Source organism: Scleropages formosus, chromosome 6 (genome assembly GCF_900964775.1).
Source record: "Scleropages formosus chromosome 6, fSclFor1.1, whole genome shotgun sequence".
Taxonomy (NCBI): Eukaryota; Metazoa; Chordata; class Actinopteri; order Osteoglossiformes; family Osteoglossidae; genus Scleropages; species Scleropages formosus.
Genome location: NC_041811.1, coordinates 24877428 through 24903220, shown reverse-complemented (window position 1 = coordinate 24903220; position 25793 = coordinate 24877428). Strand labels below are relative to the sequence as shown.

General features: G+C 43.0%; 1 protein-coding gene and 1 non-coding gene across 4 annotated transcripts in view; one reads left to right on the top strand and one right to left on the bottom strand.

Annotated features, from left to right (window-relative positions):
• ric1 (RIC1 homolog, RAB6A GEF complex partner 1) overlaps positions 1-24676 on the bottom strand; it is a 66442-nt gene extending 41766 nt beyond the window's left edge. For all 3 annotated transcript variants that reach the window (XM_018753439.2, XM_029252769.1, XM_029252768.1), the window contains exons 1-2: positions 23991-24676; positions 4231-4338 (exon numbers count right to left, since the gene is read on the bottom strand). In XM_018753439.2, the coding sequence (XP_018608955.1) occupies positions 4231-4338; positions 23991-24131 (249 nt within the window). In that variant the 5' untranslated portion in view covers positions 24132-24676. The remainder of the gene's footprint in view (positions 1-4230; positions 4339-23990) is intronic.
• A 1045-nt stretch (positions 24677-25721) lies between these two features.
• trnaq-cug (transfer RNA glutamine (anticodon CUG)) lies at positions 25722-25793 on the top strand. The gene has a single exon. It is a non-coding gene; the product is annotated as a tRNA-Gln (tRNA).

Here is a 25793-nt window from a genome sequence, read left to right as displayed (position 1 = left end):
GAGCTGTACATCGCTTCAGGAAAAGCCGAATGAATAAATATAAATGTAAGCAAAGTAGCACTGAGAGACACACAGTGAGCAGCAAAAACAACAATCAGCGTTTGTTTGTTCAAAAGCCGTGGGTCGCGATGCCTGAAAAAGGTCACTGACACTTCATTAAACCAACTTTTCTTCAAACTGTAAAACCCAAAGGGTCAATTGAGTCAGAGTTGTATTGTAGGACTTGTTGCGCTAATGGGGGGGGGAGAGGCAAATTTTGGGTTGCAGTGATAAAGACACTTGTTACTTGTTAAAGGGATGACAAAAGAACGAACTACAGTAATATATCGCAATACAAGCATCAATCTGTACTCGGTTATGATTAAGCAGGGGTACATGGGCTTATGGAGAGGGGCTTGAGAAACCCAAGGAATAGAAAAACGGTTAAGAGCACGGAGACTGCCACAGGTCTAATGAATGGGGTGTGAAATTATCCCATTATTGTTAAACCATCTTCAGCAAGGCTTCCAATCTAATAAATGTCAGTCACCTAAGCCCCTCAAATTTCAACAGGACATCCATCATTCACTGTCGCACTGAGCATTCAGGAACGATGCACATTCTTGGATCTGTACAGACATACCAACAATGTTTTCCTTCCTTGTGTATATATATATATATATATATATATATATATATATACACACACACACACACACACACACACACACACACACACACACTATATACATACTGGGTATACTTATAGATATATACATACAAATATATGTACGTAGAGCTGCTGCCTTTGGACCCAAAAGGTTGCAGGTTCAAATCTCACCTCTGGCTGTAGTACCTTGAGCAAGGTACTTACCAGTAAAATTACCCAGCTGTATAAATGAGTGAATAAGCGTAGGTACATGTACGTTGTAAGTCACTTTGGAGAAAAATGAATAAATGCATGATGAATAAATTGATTCCATCAAAGACCCAAAGCAGATTCATCCAGCGCCCACAATCACCTGATGTCAGTTTAGCGATACAAAGAACCAATTTCAGCGTCAGAAGCCCTGAGCTTCAGTTTCTCGAAGTGTGATTCAGCAGGAAACTCTGCACCGCTACCTGGGCGAGGCACACTGCAGTTACGCTCTTTTCGGTTACGCTGTGAAGGAAACGGACGCCCAGGCAAGCTCCGACATGCTGCTGACAAGAGACGAAGGCCTCTTAAACCACAACCACTGCACAAGAAACTCATTCCACATCTCCAAAATAAGGCCCCGGGTCCATGAAGAACACGGAGGCGACGGCGCCGGGGAGCGGTCATCGTGCGGTTCGAAGACGGGCTACACGGTGGCCAGATGGTTGTGTCGTCAGGCAACAATGAAACACCCTCACTTTATATACTCCACATTTCAGAGACTTCACAGTAATGGAAACAGACAATTTACTGCACATGCCTTCAAATACATTAAAATACAAAAACAGGTGAATTCCTTTCTGCCATTTTCAGTTTCTCTACTTTTTTCCTCCTCCTGATAATACGATATTTAAATAAACCACACTTCAGAGAGCAAATACTAATGACCTGATTCCCCCTCCCCATTAAAAACAGAACTGGGTCACAGCAACACGAAAACCCTAGATATCTGTAGACATCTCTCGAGGCTACGAAAGCGTTGAAGTCAACAACATTTTCATGTAGTGGTGGAATCTTAAGCAATTTCTGAATGAAAGATAAGACCTTAACAGTCTTGGGTAATACGAAAACAACTCCATGCCAATCCACCATGAAGGCAGAATAATGAGGAACCAAGTAATCATTTGCTAAATTTTCTCAGTAACAAAATGCCATGGGCAGCAAGTAGTGTAGAGGTTAGAGTTGCTGTCTTCGAATATAAAGGTTGCCAGTTCCAACCCAGTTGTGTCCTTGAGCAGGAAATCATCTTAAATTGCCCCTGTAAAAATTACCCGACTAAAAATGGGTAAATCCAGACAAGATGCGTTGGAGAAACGCATCAGTTAAAGAAAAAAAAATGTCAAATCTGTTTTTTTTTTTTTTTTTTTTTTTTTTTTAAAAAGAAAAATTTAAAAAAAAAAAAAAAGCCCTGCCCATTTCTTCGAGGTATGAAAGCTTAGAAAGTTTAGTTAACATTTATTCACTTAGCAGAGGCTTCTCTCCAACGTGATGTACATCGCAGCAAAAATACAATTTGTGCATTACATTAGGAGAAAGACATAGTTGCAGACATGCAACTCTTAAGTAAACCTAGTTTGTTACCTTCCACTTGATGCACCGATGTTCATCGCTCCAGAAGGTGCATAAAACGCAGGATAGACTAACCCTGATCACCTTCCTACAATTTTTATAAAGGTACACAAACATTTACATACAAAAGTTTAATTCTAGGCCTTTTCTGTTCTAGAAAAATGCTTCTAAAGGCTTCTAAAAAAGATCAGCAGAGAAAATAAGGAAATTTTTGGCGTAAGTAATGTAAAAAATGTAAAATATTAATCCTAACAATATTAAGTCCGACAGAATGAAATGGGTAGGGAAGCTCAAGCAGCCAGATCCTATTTAATCTTCCAACTTTGTGGTCAATATTTGGTATCTAGCAGGTGACAAGATATGGGGTGACAAAAATTCCCAGTTACCAGCCTAAAGATTTAAATTCATACGGTTATAGCTATAAGGATTAACACCATGCCACTTCAAATAAACCTCTTTTTACCCAACAGTGTGAAACAGAATGAAGCTGAGGAATCCAACGACTACAAAACAGTAGCCATACTTCTGATATACCTTTAATAGACTTGTGTAGATGCATGAAGTTCGCCAGAAGTGGCACTGCAAGAACAAAATGTCGTGAAAGGAATAAATAAGCCAGGAGAGCACAGATAAGGTTGCAAGGTTAACCCAACAAGATCAGAGATGTTTGACGAAACAGGAGAACCCCTTGAGAGTGAATCGGGGAGGTTCACGTCTTGCCCCGTCGAGCTGGACTGTCCCTGACGTCTGGCTGCCAGCATCTCATTCTTATGAACTAACTCGACAGGAAGGCACAGAGGCGACGCGGGGCCAAGCCGCTGTCCCACTTGGTCACATGCTCAAGCGCAATACAGAAAGAAGAGCAAAGAAAACGCTTACATAAACGAGTGAAATTCTGAACATTCTGAACAAAGTGCTCCCTTCACTGACCCTGGAATGCTGATGCAGCCAGAATCCTTTATGAACATCTAATCCTCATAACCCTCCACAAGCTCAGGCCACAAAAGCAGAAGAGTGGGTTTTGAGAAACGCTAAACCTTGAGAAAAAGCTTTCATAAAATAGATTGAGCGTGTTACGTCTGGAATAAGTTTATAGAGACTGACAAGAAGAACGGAGTTATATCCTAACAAAAGGAGGGGAAAAAATGAAATGCTAAAAACCATGGGCCACTGTCAGCTGACTAACAGCCTGCTTTCAATGTGGAGCTCGCAGTGTTACCATGGTAACTACAATAACAGGAGACAATTTCACACTTCCCACAAAATTGCCAGTGCTGGAACACTGCTTCCTGAAGATCTCCAAGAGCTCAATAAATGAGCAGTGTGGTCAGCTTCTGCATGGTCAAATTAGAAGGTGGGGGGGGCATTTTCTCTTTTAATTTGTTTGAGAAAGAGCATTTGAAAACAACCAGAAACTCAAGTCAGTTCTTATAGGTACATAATTTGCAGAAATGTACAGCATTTACATCATATACATTTATTCATTTAGCAGACACTTTTGTTCAAAGTGACGTACATCGCAGCAGAAATACAATTTGTACATTACATTAGGAGAAAGAGACATGGCTGCAGACATGTGATTCTTGAGTAAACCTAGTTTGTTACCTTCCACTTGATGCACTGATGTTCATCACTCGAGTAGGTGCATAAAATGCAGGATAGATCAATCCTGATAACCTCCTACCAAATTTTTTATTTTTTTTTAATAATAAAGCAACAGCTTGTTTTTATTTTACCTGGAAAAGCAATGGGATAGATTACAGGAAATTAAAACCCATACAGCCCTTAATAAAAACAAGTTTACATGTAGCTACCTCATCTGTTAGAGACACCGAAGCTCAGCACAAGAACACCAACTCATTCCATGAAGTGATAACGTGGTTAGCAAACACACAACGAGCTGGATCCAACCCTCTCCAACACATATACAGTATCTGATGCTGGTTCTCAGTCATAAAACCTGATTTGAAAGACGCAGCACTTACCGCCACCGCTATCATGGAGTCGTCCGGCTTCCATTCCGCCTGCTGGTAGAACCCAAACTGGGCTGCAGCTTTCGCCGACTCAATGTAGCTCACTATGAGCACGCTGGGCTGTGGAAGGAAACCAAAGATGAAGAGTGTGGTTGAGGAGGAGAGGGGTCATTATACAAGTCAAAAAGCAATTCCACCTACAGCATCAAAAATCTGAAGGTCTACTTTATTTCAGAGGTTGTCTTGCAAGTCTTGCATATCTACGTGTATGGCGCTTCGTCGGTGAACTCATCAGCGGTGTTCCCTTGGTGGTGCACGTTTCATCGCATGTCTTTGTTCATTACGGTCATCCACACAGTAACTTCATCTTACTGCACTACATGCACTCATCCAACAGTTAATACCTGCTTGTTCAGTGCAGGACTGCAATGGTCCAGAGCCTACCCTGGATGTACAGGGCATGAAACCAGGTACATTCTGCACACGATGCCAGTCCGACAGAGGGCAACCACACAATGCCACTCACTGACACATATACAAGCCTAAGACATTTTAGTCAGCAATTCACCTGAAAACATGTCCTTAAATTGTGGGAGGAAACCAGAGCACCCAGAAGAAAGCCACATGAGCAAGCATGAAAGCTCTACACAGACTAAGTGAGATTCGAACCCATGCCCGGTCACACAACCCGGGAGCTGTCAGGCACCCGCTGTGCTGAACTACATTATAATTAATACTATTTCCGTTGTGCAGTAGTATAGTAGAAGTCAAGTCTCATCCTATCTATCCTCAGAAAAGCACTGAGTAGCAATTTAAAAGGAACTGGACTTCATTCCACAAAATTTAAGCTCGAGTTTGAATGCAACCCCTCTGTTGTCTCCTTTAGCCTGTAAGGCTTCAGTAGATAATCTGTACGAAAAGGTAAAAATATTAAATGATCTTTTTTTTTTCCTTTCTACGATAACTGCAGAGGTTTCAATTTAAATTCTACACACGTTAAGGACTTCCTATCAGCAAAAAAAAAAAAAAAAGCATGTAATGAGAAAGATTAAAATACTTAACTGTTTTTGTGCATGTTCCCAGAGAGGAGAACTCTGGAGATGATTCATAAATTTGAAGTGGTGTTGCTACAGCATCGAGCTGTAATCCTTTATCAGCACTTTACCATCAAAGTAGTCTGGTAATAACTGCGGCAGAAGTCAAGCTCTTAACATCTGAGCAGAAACCAGGCGCTTTGCAAGAACTACAGCAAGCAGATCAAACCCAGTTGATAAGATGGGGGGAAAAGCCGTTTTCAACTGATCACGGTATTTATGTAAGTGCTGCACAGGAGCACAAATTAGCCATAGACAGGAATATCAAACCATCATTGTCATAAGACTGAAAAAACAAAAGAAGTTTTTCATTCCTATCAAAATTAGCTCCATTATTCTCAACTCCAAAAAAATAACAAATAATAATAATAAGGGAAAAAAAAAAAGAACATTAAGGTGGACCATGAAGCAGTTATTGTTATGTTAATCCATTTAAAGAATTTTTTGTATCAATACAGCTTTTAAGACTCCCACAAGCAAAACAGACCAAAAACAAGAGCATCTTAATTTTGCCAATCTGCTACCCACAAATACAGAAACAATGCCTGATGTTGCATGATGCATGACTGCATATAAGAACAAGAACAGCTGCATTTGGCAGAGGTTGTGTTAAAAATAATAAATGACCGCAGCCAAACAGGGCCTGGCATTATCATTTTAGTAAAACACCTAAATGGGTCCCAAAGAAGGGGGCGCAGTGGGTTGGACCAGGGTCCTGCTCTCCAGTGGGTCTGGGGTTCAAGTCCCGCTTGGGGTGCCTTGCGATGGACTGGCGTCCCGTCCTGGGTGTGTCCCCTCCCCCTCCGGCCTTACGCCCTGTGTTGCCGGGTAGGCTCCGGCTCCCCGCGACCCCGTATGGGACAAGCGGTTCAGAAAATGTGTGTGTGTGGGTCCCAAAAAAAAAGTACGCACAAGTAATCATGGTATTGCAGTCTGAGGATCCTAAAGCAAAACCAGACTACAGAATTTCAAAATTACTGAATATAATTACTATAATGCTCTATACACCAATTTTAGTAATCAGCTATGCAATTAAGTAATTACAATAGCTTATAATGACTCCGTGGGCATTATCGAATGTGAGTAGCTTCACCCAGTAAATGCCACGTTGAGACCGGCGTGCCCAAAACATGGCCTCATCGAGAGCAGGGACCTCCAAGATCAGGAGTTTCTACGCTCACGTTCAAAACGAAATCGGCTTATGGAAATCAGAAGATGAAAAGTAGAAGAAGCGAATCGGTAACGTGGTATTGCTGAGAGCATTCGCCGTGCGTCACCACGTTCAGCATTTCGTAAAATAACGTGCAAGAGATCAAAGTCCCAGACAGGTTACCAAGAGGACTGAATTTAGGGAAATACTGGGCCTGGTAAAATCTGCCCTCAGATCACGTGACGTGACATACAAACCATTTGTTTGCCAAGTGTGACAGCCACTAATGGATGGTGACAATTTAACGGGTCTGTTGAATATAAAATGACACGGCAGCTCACAGCACTGCCACCACGTAAATGTGCAATGCATTTTGGGATACGCTGGATTAATTAAGGCCGGGGGCGGCTAGCCTTTGTTGAAAATGACAATTGATTATGGGAAATTATTCCGAATAAAAATAAGCCAATAGGTTTGATTTGTCCACATTTTCATATAACAACTTAAGATTTTGGCTTCTCCAAAGATGAAAGTAAAGGCCTTCATTTTAAATGTATTCAGTTTAAGTTTAAGCGCAGCCTCATCGTCACATGACTCATTTCCACACCAATCGAAACACTCCCATAATAAATTTCTTCTAACAATCACCCCACATTGCAGTACAAACATATTCCATACGAGACAAACTATTTTTACCCGCCTGCCTATTGGAAAAACAAAGGTCTCGTTAGAGAATCTACTGGCAGGGATGAGCTCAGGTGTCGCACCTTGGAACAGCACACCTGCACCAGCTGGGTGCTGAAGGTGCTCCTCTGCCTAGCCACGGTGGTGTGATGAGGGTGAAGTTATTCTCCATGACGACTGGGACTCATTTCCGTCTTTACAGTGCCACCCCCCCCCCCGGCGAGTACAACCTAATGACCAAGACCAGCACTTTATTTAAGATCCTCCAATGAAGCAGAAGTTGAAGGCAGGAATTCGTGGCATATTTGCTACTGAGCACATCTGAAGGAGGTCACCCAGAACAGCCTAGAAATATAAAAAAAATCTGTGATTAGGATACATGTTTGTGCCTTTCTTTTACAGGTGCATAATGGGATACAAGGGACAAACACTGACACGTTGCTGAGACCAACAGTACTGTAGTAAGACAAACCACGCTTGGCGTTGTCTCATCCGCACAGTTTTTTCCAGAATCGATTTCTTTTACTTCACTTCCGTTTAAAGAAGAAAATGACCCGGAACAAGGACCCTTCTTCAATTTTCAAACAGATGCTCGCTGAGACGTTGAAGGAGCACCGAAGCGATCGCGCCGTTCCACACGGCATCTGGATGATCTTTCGCTGCGAGACCGACACTAAACGATTACTAGTGACCACGACTGACTGCTTTACAGGACTGATCCTTATTTTTGTTGCGCAGAATCAGAGTTAGAACGCCGAAACACACAGACAGTGTCATCGATTCATTCTCGTAACGGTTGAGCTGCTTCGTTTTTAAACGCTCGTTTGCATCGGCAGGCTTTACCGCGTTTGACGTTTCCGCACCACTCGGAGGCTGGCGTGCCCCGTCGGCAACGGCACGGGCAACTCAATGGAGCATTATGCCACACGACAACTGCCAAACACAGGCCGCCGTTCTTCACGTCATACACTAGAAAGGATGTTCTAATATACATTTCAGACAGCTACTGAGTCATGGGAAAAAAGATTTATTATTTATTCATTTAGCCCATGCCTTTCTGCAAAACAAGTGACAAAGTAATGCTGGCATAGTAACCTACTTTTATGGCAAGTATTGATGCTATTGAGCAACTTTATCAATTGAGGGAAAGATTTTCCAAAAGAATCTACGACAGAATCATGGATCTGAACCTTTTGTTCTACCCACCACATCATCTCTGCGCCCAGAAGTAAAACGGTATAAGTACATTTACATTTCTTCATTTAGCAGACGCTTTTGTCCAAAGCGACGTACATCTCAGCAAAAGTACAATTTATGCATTACATTAAGAGAAAGAGACATGGCTGCAGACATGTGACTCAAGTAAACCTTGTTTGTTACCTACCACTTGCTGCACCGAGGTTCATCGTTCAAGTAGGTGCATAAGACACAGGATAGACAAATCCCGATACCCTCCCACCAAATTTTTTTTATAATGTTATAAGATACACAAGCAAACAAAAACAATGCCAGAGAAGTGGCTGAATAAATGCTTTATCTGGTGATGCTCATAAAGTTACGGTGCATGAACATTTGCACCGTGTGAGCTGGAGAGATCTTGGGCGAAATGGGCACAGAAAAGGTGAGTTTTCAGACCCTTCCTGAATGCAGACAGAGTTTCTGCAGTTCTGAGTGACGGGGAAGGTCGTTCCACCACAACGGAGCCAGAACCGAGAACCTCCGGGCTTTACTTTTCGTGTGCGAGACCACCAAGCGAGCAGAAGTAGATGAGCGAAGGGGTCTAGCTGGGGTGTAGCAGCTGATCAAGAGCTGTAAATAGCCGGGAGCAGTTCTACTGACGCATCTGTAGACAATAACCAGGAGGTTGAATTTGATTCAGGCAGCTATAGGAAGCCAGTGCAGAGAAAAGTAGCGACAGATCTGACCACCGACAGCTGTCTTGCCAACGTCAAAGCACAAAGCGCAAGGCACTGCTGTCCCAGTCTCAACACGACTTCATTTTTTGAATGGCATCAGTGTGGTTTTGGCGAACACGTTTCACGTTTTAATCAACCCTTCTTAAATCACGTCTTCTTTTTACCTGAGCACTCGTTCAGCGAATGAGCTGTGTTCTTAAACGAGTCAACTGCTTCTTTCGTCTCCGAACCGCCCCCCTTTTCAGCACCCCAGAATACCAGGGTCCCTCGCCTAAAAACAAGTAGCCTTATGCCTCATTTCTGAGCACAAGTAAACAAACCTTACTAGTACTGTTGAAGATGAAAATACATTTAACAGGGATAATGGAAATAAGATACAGAAGAAACATTCTTGAAAATAGGCCAGAAGTCTTAATTCACACTCTCACCAGACAGGTTTAATGCCTTTGAGCAGGAGGCCACGTAACTGTACATGAAGGACTTTTGAACATAAAAATATTTGCAATAAAAATATCATTAGGCAGTTACTAATTAATAACTGATGGAGCAACTAAATTAACAAATCAAAAAAAAAAAAAAAAAAGACATTCCTGATTAGGGGAGGGGCATGGTGGCGCAGCGGGTTGGACTGGGTCCTGCTCTCCGGTGGGTCTGGGGTTCGAATCCCGCTTGGGATGCCTTGTGATGGACTGGCATCCCGTCCTGGGTGTGTCCCCTCCCCCTCCAGCCTTATGCCCTGTGTTGCCAGGTTAGGCTCTGGTTCCCCGCGACCCCATATGGGACAAGCGGTTCAGACAATGTGTGTGTGTGTGTGTGTGTGTGTGCACACATTACTGATTATCAAGATAAAAGGCTCAAGAAAGAGAGACCATATAGAATTTTTGCCTTTAATTCCAATTCCATAAATCCAATTCAGGATAAATACGTGGATCGATGGCACTACAGCACTGGCAAGGACTGACGCTTAAAGCAGCAATCCTCAGGTTACAGCTACTGTATATATTTAAATCCCAATAGAATAATCAAATATGTAGGAAAACAAGAAAAACCACCCTGTGCACAAAAACACATTTGAAACAAAACAAGAAATAAACCCACAGAGATTTAACAAGAACTGAAATAAGTGGAAAGAGGAAACTCTGGGGATATAACAGAATTGAGAAAACAGAAAATCCCGGAACAATAACGAAAGCCCTTGTGTATAAAATTTACAGTACTGGAAAAAATTTACGTACAACGGGGCGCCGAACACTGAAGCTGAAATGGTACGCCCAAGCAAATCGAGCACAAGCGGCACACGGTTTTCATTACAATATGTATAAGAAAACGGTTTAAACCCGCAGAGCACTTCACCGTACCGTGGTCAGAAATCTCTAGAGGGAATCATTTACACTTACTCATTTGGCAGAAGCTTAAATTTATTTCCCACCAAGTTCATTTTCCAGCAGTCCCATGAACACCAGATTAGAGTTTATAAGATTACCCAGACACACATTTACTCGTGGGTGGGATCACCGTATTTTTAACGATTCCTACCGGACGTGGTTATGCAAAGCCTGGCACAAAGTGCTACTTGTGCAACTTGGCAAAGACATGAATGTGTGTAATAATAAGGAATACATAACATTCCCCACGTGCAGAGGACTGCACAGGGTCATCCAAGATGCCAGGCCTCCCTCTGAGGCCCGGCTGAGTCCGACTCCGCATCTCGTAACAAACGCGATGGGAAAACCAATGACCCGAGACAGTTTCGCAATATTGCAGGCCTAACCTCAAAAATTCAATCAGCACAAACGATTATGAAGCTATTACGATGCTGAAGACTCATTAGTGCCACAACTGAGCAAATCAACAGCTGGACTAGTCGCCTATTAAGGTGCACCTTCAGGATGCTATATTACCACGTACTCTTCGATCCATGCATCACTTACACAATCACTGCTCTCATTCAATTCCCTAAAGGGCAGTGCTGAAATACACTGTAAAATATATGTCAGTAAGAATTAAGAAGACAGACATGCATACACACACATACATTTACTCATTTAGCAAACAATTCTCTCCAAAGCGATGTACATCTCAGAGAAAATACAATTTGTGCATTACATTAGGAGAAAGAGACATAGCTGCAGACATGTGATTCTTAAGTAAATAAATAGAATAAAATAAATAGCAATAAGACAGATTTGATTACTATTGTTAAAACCTCAAAATGAATGCTCAATCCATACTTGAGGAATCATGAGCGCTGTGGGAACTGGCTCCCCACCACCCTGATGCCACAGTACTTATTTAATGAAAAAAGAAAAAATTTTCCACTGATCTATTGTCAGACAAGGAAGCAATCTGTCAAAACAAGGAGCAGCCAGTGGAAGGGGGAAAAGTGACAAATGGACTGTAACAAAGGAGTCTGGAGCTCCTTTCTGGAATTTTTCCAAAGTTAAACTGGAATGCGGAGAATGAAGGGCAACCATGGGAACGTTGGCTCTGCTGGTTGGGATGTGGCACAAGATCAGAGTCGGGCAGGCCTGCAACACAGTGGGGCTGCAAAGGACCACGTGCCACTGCCATTGTCACTGCTGACGGGAGACGAGCTTCAGGGCGAAGGCCAACAAGCTGGGAGCAAGACCACTGAACCTTCACCGCTCTGGGCCACCAAGCCGGCCCTGGGCAAGGAATAAGGAGAGCGGTTGGATGCATTGCTACCATCACCCTGCTTCTCCTCCTCAAGGATAACTCAGTGATTTCCATCAAACTGATTACATTTATATTCCATCTTATTCTTCTGCTGGAATAACACGAGTTGAGAACAAAGACTTGATCTGATCGGGACACGAACAAGATAATTAATACACAAAGTCAAGCTTCTCGCAAGGCAGTCACTACCACTTAGGTTGTGGCAAAATCCTTAGAATAAACAACGTAAAGCGATATTCGATTAGGAACAGAAAGAGATAAGCGGAGGATCTCAATTTCAAATAAAAAGCACGTCCATATTCACGGTTATATATAATGTGGTTGGGTGTCCTTGGGGTGTGATAGACAGAAAAGGGAGAGAGAAGCCCGTGTTTTTAAATCGAATGACTGAAGACTCATTGTCATCGTACTGCTGTGCAAAACAACAAAATTATAACGACGTTCCCCGAGTTCTTCGGACAAGATCCTGAAACAGTTTAAAATGCAACCACTTAAGTATAATAATAGAAAACTGAACTATTTAAACAAAATACAGTAAAACAGCAGGACAAACAATAAAACAAACTTTTGAAGTACACGTGCAAGTACATGTATTGTGTTTGTATTTGGAGAGTAAAAATCAGGCAGGTTTCAGCTGTTTTATAGCTCTATGGAAGAAGCTGTTTTTCATCCTAGCGGTGTGTGAGTGAATTGTCCTGTATCGCCTGCCAAAGGGGAGCAGTTTAAAAAGATGGTGTGCAGGGTGAGTGGAGTCCTTGATAATTTTGGAGGCTCTGCTCTGACATCTGGATAGATAAATGTCCTCGATGCCGGTAGCCGTGTGCCGATGATGTTCTGAACCATCCGGATGACCTGTTGGAGAGCCTTCTGCTCGTCTCCTGTGCAGCTGGCGTACCATGCTGTAGTGCAGTACATCAGTACACTCTCCACCGTATATTGGGGGAAATTCACGAGAAGATCCTGGGGCAGTCTAGCTCTCCTAAGTTTTCTCAAGAAATAAGGCGTTGTTGTGCCTTTCCAATGACAGTAGAGGTGCGTGTGGCCCAAGGGAGCTCTTCTGTAATGTTCACCCCCAACAACTGAAACTGGGGACTCTCTCCACGGCCTTGCCATTTATGAGCACAGGACTGAGGTCAGTTCTCCTTTTCTTCCTGAAGTCCACCACAATCTCCTTGTCTTCCTGCTGTTAAGAATGAGATGGTTGGCGGCGCACCGGGCTGCCAGGTTTTGTACCTCGTCCCTGTCTGCGGTCTCATCACTGTCTGTAATCAAACCAATGACTGTCGCATCTGCGAATTTCACAATAGCGTTCAAACACTGAATTTCCAAATCCTTCGTTGCCTCGCTAATTTTACTGGCAAATATCCATATTCGACTTGGTATAAACCTGTAACCTTGCTTACTGCTACTGGGATCCATACATCTAATGAGAGGATGGCCAAGCCGGACACACCAGCGCGCCGACGTCCACAGCTGCTGGTAAAAGACAACCCTCACAAAGACGATGGCAAAGTTACGGCCAATTATGTAACACCACAATGGAAACGTCTCACTGAGCAAAATAAAAACTGTTCACAAAACGATTCCCGACACGAACAAGCAATACAATCCAAATTCTCTATCTGACCGCAGTGAAAGAGCTTCATGTTCATTGTCAGCATTGATATAATGACTTCTGAACAATTGCGTCTATTCTTTTGTGACTTCTTTTCCCACCATGGCCCGAAAAGGCCTTTGTTTCGTCGCAGCAGCGTTCACAAGCTGAAGAACAAGCCAACCCATCCAATTATTTGTCCGACAGAACATTCACCTCCAACGGTTTGTTATTCACGTTCCCGCATCATATGGCAAAGAGATTAAGGACCGAATTCAAATCTGAGTCGCACCACTGCATGACGCTCTTCGCTCCATGACCCGCGGAGGCTCTGCTTCCTGACAGCCCAATTCAGCTGAAAAACACTGAAACATGGTCCATTTCTATCAACAGGACTAATTTCACACACGAGCACCACTTCAAATATTGCCGGGGGGGTGTTTCTCTTACACGTTGAAAAGTGACTTATCCTAAGAAAGAGTAAATGCAGTAATAGCAATAAAGTAATGCAGCAGATAAAGTGTGCTTTAAAACTACCCCGTTAACATTCTTTTAGTACTGTGCTTTTTTGTTTTTTTTTTTGTTTTTTCTTCCCTTTTGTCCCAACTTGTTTGCGGGCACGACACTTAATGCGTACTTCCTTTTTCCGTTAAAATGCCAAAATGCCAGAAAAATGAGGATATAAGAAGAAGAAATCTGGTTCAGCTGGAGCGCACGGCAGCTCACTTCAAATGCATCACCGCACATATTATTATTTATTTATTAAGTCGACACCTAAAGCAGCTTACAATGATTTACCCATTATACAACAGAGTTAATTTTTAGTAAAGCAATTTGGGGCAAGTACTTTGATCAAGGGTTATGCAGCAAAAGATGGGATTCAGACAAGTATGTGTCTTGACTTCAAGGTGGGAGCTCTAACCACTCTGCCCCCTGCTGCCCCCAGGGATCTTAAACCCCCCCAAACACGACAACCCCATTTCAGATTGTTGATTTACAGTATATTAACCACGGCATAGCCAGAGAAGGTCTTACAGAATCAACAGTGGTGTCCCTTGGATCACAGAAACAGCACCGGGACTTCCACGTGTGTGTGTGTGTGATCATCAGGATGGTGATCCTGACCACGTTCTTCAGCAAAGACCACTCTCGACAACCTCAGCGGAATAGGTGCGTACTTTCGCTCGACTGCTTCCACGGTGCTCAAAGAGCTTTTTCCATGCAATGACCTAGCCACCAGAGCCACAGATGACTGTCGCTGATGCGCAGGCAAAGGAAAGGCCAGGACACGCGATCAGCTTCCTAATAAAACTGACAAGACGCATCTTGGTTTGCTGCCATAAAAGCTGATTTTGTTTTACTGCAGTAGCGATCAGTGAGCATCTGGTCACACAATTTGTCAGTAAACACGTAAATCAGGACCGGTAACTATATTATAGCAAGTTCGTGTCAAAATGCTACTGCGTTTCAGTGTGCGGCACAAAGCATACGGAGACGGTGCCACTTGCTCAAGTTTTCCCCTGCCTGACGTGGGATACTCTTTCCCCACCTAAGACGAAAACTCCGTGTTCGTTTATGAAAATCGTGGACCACCCCACCTTTCTTTTTTTTTTTTTTTTTTGCATGACTGGAAGAGAAAATTTCATTTACATTATTACACATATCTTTGGTTTTACAAAAACCTAACCATAATATCTAAGCTGCCAAATTAATGCTAAATGCATAGCTGGCGAGGGTCTTCCGCACTACTGACTACTCGCTATGAATTTCAATACATACTGAAGTCAAAAACTAAAGAAAAATTTTAATTACATCATGGTTTTAAGGGAAAAGAAGTCAGACAAAAAATATGGTGATCATCAAGCTGAGAGATGACCAGATATTAAGATGCACAAAAAGGTAAATCATTCTAAGTTGAGTGGATCAATGGATGAGTGACCCAGTGTAAGTAGTGTATCTAGCAGTGTAAGTCACCACGGTGAATAAGGTGTGTGGGCTACATAGAGTTCATTGGAACTCGCTTTGGAGAAAAGTGTCTGCTAAATAAATATAAATGTAAATGTAAATAGTCTTGGACAAATGCAAACTTTATCATCAAATGTTTATTCAAGGGGTGACTGCTTTTTTCCTTCGCTGTATTACGCACCATTCCAGACATCTCTTCATCAAATTCTTCCGACGACGTCAAAATACCTGCATCAGTAAGTTTAAACTGACATTTGCCTCTTTTTTTTAGTTTCACATATATGAAATCTAGTTGATCCTTCATCAGAATTCAAGTTTTTTTTGTTTTAAATTTTGGCGGTATTTTACTGTAACCGCCTAAAAATTTGAACTTGTAGCACCAGCAATGGGTATATAAAACAAACGAATGTATGTCTAGAAAACTGTTCGGCAAGATGGTTTGGAATTATTCCAAATAAAAACTAGCAAATGCGTTCCATCATGAACAGTAGGCTTAGTCTTCGCCAACTCATACTGATTAAATTTTTGCAGAAATTCTATTCAAGTAGCTCTGGGGGAGAAAGCTGAATGTATATGACCCTAAACCCCTATACTGCAGTTACACAAGTAGCTTCCATCAGCTGTCATATTCCGCCTTTGCATTCATATCTGCTCTACATGTACATCAGTAACCAGACTTCTGACACGTGATGCAGGGCTGTGATTCCCACGCCTATGACTTCCTCTTTCCAGTTGAAAATATGTCTACAATCAGAATTTTTCCACCTTTTGCAAAAAGGTCCTTAAAATGGTTATACAACACGTTCAAATGGATATGGAAAACAGGGAACTACCCTGTGCAGAACGAGACTCAAATGAGCAGCTCTCCAAAGTGGAAAATGACAAGGTGGGGCCGCCAGGTAACCCCACGGCATGCCAGATGGAGAATCTCCAAGTCTTCGTGATTAGTTTAAGATTATTCTGACATCTCGAAGTGTTTTCACCGCTTTTATTGTTTAGAGACACGGTGCAGCAACTTGTTTTTTTTTTTTTTCCCCCCTTTTAATTGTTGCCGTGCCGGCCGTGCGCTTGGCTAAAGGCAAAGAGAAAACACTTCTCAAATTTGTCATCTGTTGGCCAGTGGCCATTTCACACACTGCAGGCTGCACAAAACCGCACAAAAGTGTGAGTGTGGACTGAAGAAATGCACTGTTTTTTTTTTTTAGGGAAAATTATACACATATTTGTTTGACTGGCCAAGTGAAAGAGCTCAGCCCGCTCAGAAAAACAACCTTAAACACACAGACTCATGCCAGGCTATGTTTGATGTTGCTTGACTTGGCCCATCAGGACATCTGGCCGTGTGTGTGTGTGTGTGTGTGTGTGTGTGCGCGCGCGCTCACATACATCTGTTACTGTACACCTGACTGCAGGTTCTCCATCAGCACTAGACGCATCCAGCTCTGCGTCTGGCTCACGTGGCTTTGACAACATTCAAGCACGCACACACGCACAAAATGTGCTCTTCTGATGTGCAGCGCTGTCTGAGTGCTGTTATGTCAGCTGGTAGTGTAGTGGTGAGAGCAACTGCCTTTGGACCCAAAAATCGCAGGTTTGAGCCTCACCTCCAGCTGTAGTACCCTTGAGCAAGGTACTTACCCTGAATTGCTCCGGTAAAATTACCCAGCTGTATAAATGAGTAAATAATTGTAACCTTAACATCGTAAGTCGCTTTGGAGAAAAGCATCAGCTAAATGAATAAATGTAAATGTCTTCGGGCAGCATGACACCTGCATCCAGGAAAGGACGTGCACACCGGAGAGGACATGCAGGTCTCCCCACTCGCAATCAGAACCTTATAGAGACCCGGAAGGGCAAATAAACCAGGCTGAAAGCCGGCCAAAAACCCCCAGCTAATAAGCAACGCTCTCTTAATCGTCAAACTGCAACAGGCTCCAGGAATACAATCAGCATTAAACATTAGGTTGGAAATACATTCATACTTAACACTGTAAATACGTGCTGATTCACATTTTAAAAAAAGGTTCCATAATGGCAAGGAAGACTTCCCCTTCATAGCCAGTGAATAAACAGAGCAGCAAACACAATATGTACAAAAAGAATGTGAAACTGTAGGAACTGCGAATGGCATCTGAATTCAAAATGAGTAAGTAACATGAAAACGGGGGGGGGGGGGTACGTGCCCATGTAGGAAAACATAATAGGCTGGTTGTACAGACACTCACATCACACACGCAAAGCAAATTCCTTTACATTTATTCATTTCGCTGACGCTTTTCCCCAAAGCAACTTACAATGTTAAGGTTACAGTTATTACAAGCTTACAACTATGGGTTTACCGGAGCAGTTTTAGGCAAGTAACTTTCTCAAAGATACTAGAGCTGGAAGAGGGGATTTAACCTGCGACCTCTGAATCCAAAGGTAGTACCTCTAACCATTACGCTACCAGCTGTCCCCGCTTACATCAATACTGTTAGTCGAAAACAGCGTACATTCAGAAAGTAAGCCGACATATTTACATTGGAAAGATATCAATTTTTTTTTTTTTTTTTAGCATTTACTGAAGAAAAGGGGCTTTCAGAGATTTTGCACTTTTTAAGGCTGGGCATAAGTTTACTTTCCCATAAATGATCCTTTAAAACAGGTTCGAAGACGGCAGTACTCCAAGCTGTCCGTTCCAACTCATTGTGTCTCATCTAACGTTCTACCTCAATCCGTCACTACTACGGTGTCTGCAGTGTGCATATCACAATTATATACAGAAACACAAAACCTTGGGGGTTGGGGGGGGGACTTACCGGCTCTCCATTAAAAGAAATTACAAGTACAGGGCTTATGTAACCAAAGATGTTCACGCAGCATTCTGTTGGATGAGAGCTCTGTTCGCTGTCATGACTACAGCGGAGCCGAGCATTCATATTTTATCACATCCTGATGCAGCTCGAAATTATGCCATCACAATTAATAACGCTTGTATTCTTTCAGAGATATTACCAACCATAAGTACGCCCTTGTGACCGACAGTACTTGCGAAGGGAAGCGAAACCATGCAGCTCCCAGTAATACTGTCACACCATTACAGGCCTACAGCTATGCAAATGCCCAAGTGTGTCCAACAGAGAGACGCACGCATTAGCCAGACACTTTTTTTTTTTTTTGGTCTAACACAGCTCTTAGAGGGGGGGGAAAAAAAATCTACTTAACACTTGCAAGATGTGTGCCTTTCAAAAACTAACTTCTTAGTGGAATTCAGTGAAGAAAAGCTCTCAAGGGCTCAATAAATCTCAGGGAGTAAGAGGACAATGGCCACTCCTTCGAACCACCGGGACAAGATGATGACTACATTGCTAATCTGTGCCCTTGCGGATCACTATAGCGGGGGGTCTTCTCTTCTCTACTTCCGAAGAAATAGGATTACAGCTCGCGGCTCAAACGCGCCTTGCGTCACAAGATGGCAGATAAGATGGAAGAGGAGACAGCGCCGTGGAGCTATGCGAGACTCTACATTCACCCCTCGGGGGCAGCTTTTTTCGTATCGCATCAGAGCCTTTTAGTTTCCGGTTGAAATCACACCCAAGCTTAATATTTACAGACGACTGACAAATAAGCAAAGCAAAACTTAACTGCTGGCAGGTGCTCAGCATGGACCAGCAGGATGCACTTAATGCAAATGAAGAGATGTTCTCTAAAAGGAAGAAAAACCAGTCGAAAAAAAGAGCTTGAATACACCGTTCGCTACAATCAAACAACTCCTTTTACATCGATATGTGACTGGAAGGAGCGGCAGGCTTCAGCAAGAGAAGTTCTGCCCCTGAAGTGCGGATCAATGGTGCGTGCAACCAGGGACGGTTGTTAGCATAGTGGTTGGAGCTGCTGCCTTTGCCCCCAAAGGTCACAGGTTCAATTCCCACCTGAACAAGGTACTTACCTTAAATTGACCTAGTTAAAAAAACAAAATTACCCAGCTGTATAAATGGGTGAAGAATTGTAGGTATACTGACATTGTAGGTACCTTAAAATTGCAAGTCTCTTTGGAGAAAAGCACCAGACAAATGAATAAATGTGAAACCGTGTGCAGAGCACTTTTGCACTATGACCCTCGAAAGGAGACGAGAGCAGCACTCCGTCCTGAGCTGTAATTACACTAAACGGTTCTTGTGCGGCGAGCAGGGGAGAACCAACCACGTCAGCATCGTTCTCCTGTCGCTGCCCGGACATGCCCGCTGCGCTGCACCCCACGAGGAGAGGAAAGAAGGCTTCCGCGCCACCGTGGCAGAGCACATGGGGGGCTGCCGACTTCCAGCTTGCCTCCTCTGATCTAGAAATGCGTGGGAACCTCGGTGCGGCATACGAGCGGGAGTCGCAAACGTAAAAATGATGTAAAGTGTGACGGCAAAGGTGTCCTCCCGCACTAAAAGAAACAAAACTGTTACAAAGAGTGACACTGCCCGTGACGTTCGGCAAAAGATACGCGATTCCAGAAAACACAAGGGCAAAAGTAACATCCTGCATCGATACACTGATTTTTTGTTTGTTTGTATGCCAACATGACTTTATAGCCAGATGAACATCTGAAGGACAAAAAATCTACACAACTGTCTACACACATACTATGTATTCTTCAATCAAACCCTCGAGTTCATTTTTGACACGGCCCACAGTTTGTGCAATTGTCTTAGGGGCCACAACTAGCAGGCTGACACAGGGCAGTTGGCATCGCAGTGGTTAAAGCTGCTGCCTTTGGACCCAAAGGTTGCAAGTTTGAATCCCAGCTGGAGTAGCCTTGAGCAAGATACTTACCCTAAACCATCCAGGTAAATCGACCCAGCTGTATAAATGGGTAAATAACTATGTTGCTTTGCAGAAAAGTGCTAAATGAATAAACATAAATGAAAAGTCAACTATAAAAGAGTTACGATAACTAGAGAGGGAATACAGGGCTGGGAGCAGATAAAGGGCAGGTTTTCAGACAGACTACACAACATACTTTGTTTCCTCTAAACTGCTACAGGTACAGCAGTCAATGGAGGAGGGCAAAGGGGCTCCAATTAAACAGGAAACTTCCGGAACATTCTGCAAGTTACAGGACAACTGGACAAACCAAGGAAGTGGAACAATATACTTATGAGACAGGAAAATGCAGCAAGCCCTAAACATTTCAGTCTTCCTGTCCTATTAAAGTATAACAAAAGGAGTCTGGGCTATATGGAATACTGAAATAGTTTTCCTGTATATTTAAGGCTACAAAAGCATAAATAAGAAAAAAAAAACACCTGTTTAGTCAATGCAACCCATTAAAGAAACTAATATTTTAAAATAAAATAATTTGTGGATAATTTGGAATAATTAAAGAAAAATAAATGGAACTGAGACTGTGTAGTAATAAAACAATGCATATCAATGTCTCTCATTGCGTTCTAATAACATGCAGGCTTTGTTATTCACTTTATGTCCATCTTCAGCTTGTACTTAAAAATAGCAGTGTAGGTTATGGCTTTTTTTTTTTTTTTTTAAAAAAAATCCTCTTCAGACTAAGTTTACTGAGAACTTCGGAAAAAAGAATCTTTACTGTGCCGTACACTGGGTGAGCTATTACCATGCGTTACCTGGGAAGGTGCGAACATGTTTCCTAAATTAATATCACAACATGAGCCCTGAGACAGCACAGCTGAAGAAGGAATGTGCCTGCCTTTGTTTGAGAGTAGTGGAAGGGGACTGTATGCATTAAAAAAAAAAATCAAAATAGTGGCTGACACATATTTCAGTATTCATTCCAGCTTTGCTTACCAACTCATTCTTGAGTCCACAACAAATAAATTCATTTTCTGTGCGCTTGCAAGAAGACACAACCCGCACTCCAGTTCATGCAGATGGCAGTGGTTTACCGTGTTACTTCAGTATCCGGCTGCGGCCTTCCGACAGCGTCATCCGTTTCACAACTTCCTAACCCCACACAACCAGAGTTTGGAATTCAGTGATACTAGTCTCCTCCAGCTACGCTCTTACTGACATGGTTGCACATCATTGTCTGTTCAATTTATCAAAGACAGGGAAATTGTATTTCAACCAACGGATAAAAGCCAAAAGAATACCGCACAAGGTAGCACGGTTGTTAGGGATTCCAACATTCTGTCCGAAGGTTCCTGGTCCATGCCCCAGGAGACCTTTGAGTTGTGTTGTTGATAAAGGTACATCACCTCTATCACTAAAACCAAAAGGTCCATTATAGTCAGCATTTAGAAGTGTCTGGGAATTGAAAGACGCAGGTTCAGTTGCTGCTGCAATACCCCTGAGCAAGGTACTTATACTGAAATGCTTCAGTAAAAATTACCCAACGGTATAAATGGGTAAATCATGCATCTACCTTAACTTTGTAAGTTGTTTTGAGAATAAAAATCTAACAATACATAACTTTATCATAAAAATTACAGTATTTTTGGACCCCTAAGTGAAGCACAACAGCATAACACTAGAGTAGGTGATCACAACACGAAAATGGGCATGTGCGCTTCTTACTGTCCACCAGCAAACGCTTTACCACAGTAACTCGCACGGAATATTCAAAAAGTTACCCATCAAACATAGATTAGATTCATTAGATGACTTTATGTAGTGAAAACATTTAAAACGATCCATTAAAATTGGAATCCATGCTTCTCAATTAGACCAACGGGACAGCGGAAAGCGAACCACTTGGCGCTGGAAAAAAAAAACTAAGCAGGAATCACACGCTGAAAGCCTCCAACAGCTCATCTGCTACCCTGGAACTGAAATTCAAGTTTACCAGTTAGAGACCAAAGATAAAAGAGGTCTAAGGAGAATACACGGTGAGTCACGATGATGACAGCATTCAACAAGTATTCCGCGGCCCATGTCAATTTATTTTACAATGCCATTACTCATCAACAAGCAGATCAACGCCTAAACACAGAATGAGGGGCAAAGAAAAAAAAGAAAGATGTAATTCAGAAGAAGGTACTCCCCACATTTCTGTCTCATGAGACATCATGCATTCTTGTAATATATGCCGAATCCTTGAAGAAAAATATCAGTACGATTAGGATACCCGTTTATTCCCTTACGGTATATCCTGATGCTAACTCCGATACGTTTTCATAACACCGCACTTGTTCCCTTCCACTTTTAGCTTTGACGACACGCTCTTGTTTTCACCGCACCGTTCCGCCGGTCCAGAGGCAAAGTTGTTGCTTCTTGGCTTTCAATCTTCCAGTGACAACAGGAACTAAAGGAACTAGTTATTTTGAGGAAAGTACCATTTAATTAGCAGGCCTGCTAGAAAATGGGTTATATCTGTGGCCGAAATACACGTTGTGTGCCTTTAAACGCCTTCCTTTTCACTAATTCACGTGAACAAAACTAAGCGTGAATAAGTATGGAACAGTTTTTTCCAGTAGTTCCGGGGCCAGACTGTTACTGGTTTGAGAAGTAAAACGTTCTTGTTTATTGTAAAGGATGCGATGATGAGAACATGCAGGTCGAACTGTGAGGACGCTGGGCCAGTTGTCTGCGCTCAAACTACATGCAAAACACGTGCAAAAGCAGAGGAGGGAGAGAAGGAAAAAAAAAATAATAATAATAAAAAAAAATCAAAACATAGATACCAGTGAAAGCAGTGCAGTATCTGCAGGGGTTCGAATCTCACTTCCTGCTGTAACACCTTTGGTTTTGAGCAAGGTACTTACCCGAAATTGCTCCAGTAGAATTACCTGGCTGCATAAATGGGTAAATAATTGTAAATATTTAAAATAGTCTGACATTGTAAGTTGCTCTGGTGGGCTTAAGCAGGAGAAAAATGTCCCCTGTTCCCAGTGGGAGCTTTCATTCAACACACACCTATCAGTACAACTAGGATACCTGGCTGGGGGGAGGGGAAAGGAGGTAGAGAGTCTGGGATAAGAACATTGATTGATTCGTAACCCGAAGGTTGTTGGTTCAAGTCCCACTCCCACTGCAGGACCCCTTGAGCAAGATACTTAACCTGAAGTGGCGCAGTAAAAAATATGCTGATACGACTGAGGCGTTAAACCTACAGTCCACGGAGCATTAAATAATAAAGAATAAACATAAAGGGGAGCAACAAGAGAGACATTCATGCATGCGGTGCAGCTAAACACGCACCCTTCGCAACGCAAGTCGTAAACATACATACAGAGGCTAAGATATTAATTAATAAATAAATAAATAAATAAATAAACAAACATTTACTAAGACTGGTAGGCACTGTACTTGTTTAGCCAAACCCAAGGCTAGCGTGTATGCAAAACGTACCAACGCACGCACGCAGAGCGCGCGCTGGGCACCAGCATACAGGCGCGCTGCCCGCAGATCATATGCGTTTTAATGAAAAACGTCCCCACGTCGCCAACGTCACACCACAGTACGCCTGATCTCGAGGGACGGCGCGCGAACCTGCGCAGCGCACCCTACCCCACATTTATGTCACTTTATTAAGCAAGAGAGACTGCTGGAGCGGCGGCTAAAAGGCGCTTAGAGAGACAGCGAGGCGCTGCCCTCGCCGCCGCCGCCGCTCGGGGCAAAGCCACTAGTCCGCACGCCGGCTCCGTTACCCCCATCCTCCTACCCGCGGCGCTGCTGTGCTCCCTCGTTGCCCAGGGCTGCAGGCAGGACGGACGGGACGGTTCTTTACTCACCCGGCCGAACCAGACGCTCAGCTGGGTCTCCGACAGCACGGCGAAGTAGAACCTCTGCGAGCTCGGCTGGATGTGGAAGGGCACCTCGGCGCTCCGCAGGGGGCTCAGGAGCCTCCGAGGCCAGCCGGTCAAAAAATACATGACGGTGAAATTCTCTCCCCCGCCGGACGGACGGCGCGTCGCAAGGCCGGTTAAACGGCTATAATCCCGGCGCAGATCGGCACGGTCCGTCGCAAGAACACATGAGCTGATACTTGAACAGTCCCGTCTCTGGCTGGCCCTTCATCCGCTCGTACCTGGCTGAACAGTTAGCCACAGTTAGCCCCCACTAGCTAGCTGGAGATTCTCGGTGAAGCCATCTACATCTAGTACGACGGAGCGCCTATTTTTGTTGTTTTTTTTTTTTTTTTTTTTTTTTTAAATAAAGAATGTTCCTATGATGAAGAGGTCCACAAGTTTCAGTTCAGCCAAACGTCACCAGGCTTCGAAGTCACCTCCGCCGGTGCGGCCGTAGCGAAACTCTTTCACGTCATTAGTGCAGCGCAGTTCGTCGCCGTTCGCCTCGCGCACCACCAAGCGCCTCACGTCGCCGCCATCTTTTGCCTTTTCTATTTATCTCGGCTCCGATTCGCCATCCCTGCGACGGGCTTTTCTTCCCCGTGTCAACTTTTACGTCGCACTCAAAGTTCCGCTGTGACGTCATGTGCTGTCGACTCGCGTTCGGCTCGTTTGCGCCCCCTCGCGCTGCCCGCTGCTTCCCACATCTGGCCAACACGTGCTGCGGGATGCTTACTTTTCCAACTGACTTGCTTTTTTTTAATAAATAAATATTTGTCGAAGGAAAATTTTTTTATCATGACCGCTAGAAGTATTATCTAGGATGTGTTATTGCTGTACATATTTATAAGTATTTCTTATGACCGATAAGGTAATTATATAGAAATGTTGACTTAGTGTAATGAATTGCTGCTGATTATAGTAATCTTTAGTTTATTATAGCGTTGTTTAAATAATTGCCTATATTTTACATCAAATAACTCGTTACCTAAATAGCTTCACATGTACCTATTATAGTGGTTTAACAAACAATTTTGCATCTGAACTGTTTGTCCTCGTTTTTAAACATGTAATGATGAATTGAAATTTCATTCTCGGGAAGTAAATTATGTGGCGCTCCATTTCTACTGTACATTACTGTGCTGTAGCAAAAACGAAAAAAAAAAAAACGTGAAAAAAACAGCATTGAGGAAATGTTATATTTATACAGCTGTATTCATTGCTTTTTATATCAAGTTTAGATTTCGTTTAATGACCTAACCACAAAGTACTGTATGTTTGTTTAAAAAAGGTGTTTAGATAATTTTTATTTAAATAAATATGTGACCCTATAGTCAAATTGAGCAATAATATTATGAGAGTCGAAAAAAAGGATTGAACTTTTAAACAAGTAAAGCACAAGACGGTCAGAGAATGGCCCATTTACATGAGTAACAGAGTTTATGTTATTTTACCGCCACTTTCTATTATTTTACTGCGGTGAAAGCTAAGGGTAATGCATTTACCTTGAACCGATTCAAATAAAAGTACCTAGCTGTATGAATGGGACCGATCGGCAGAAGTGTGAGTGAATAGCGAAGAGCGAGGGACAGACTGCGGGTGGGCGGGGCCAAGCGAGCCGGCGCGTGGCGCAGCACGAGGAAGTGCGATAAGAGCGCGGGTAGCTCGCGGCGGGGTTCCATGGTGTAATGGTTAGCACTCTGGACTCTGAATCCAGCGATCCGAGTTCAAATCTCGGTGGGACCT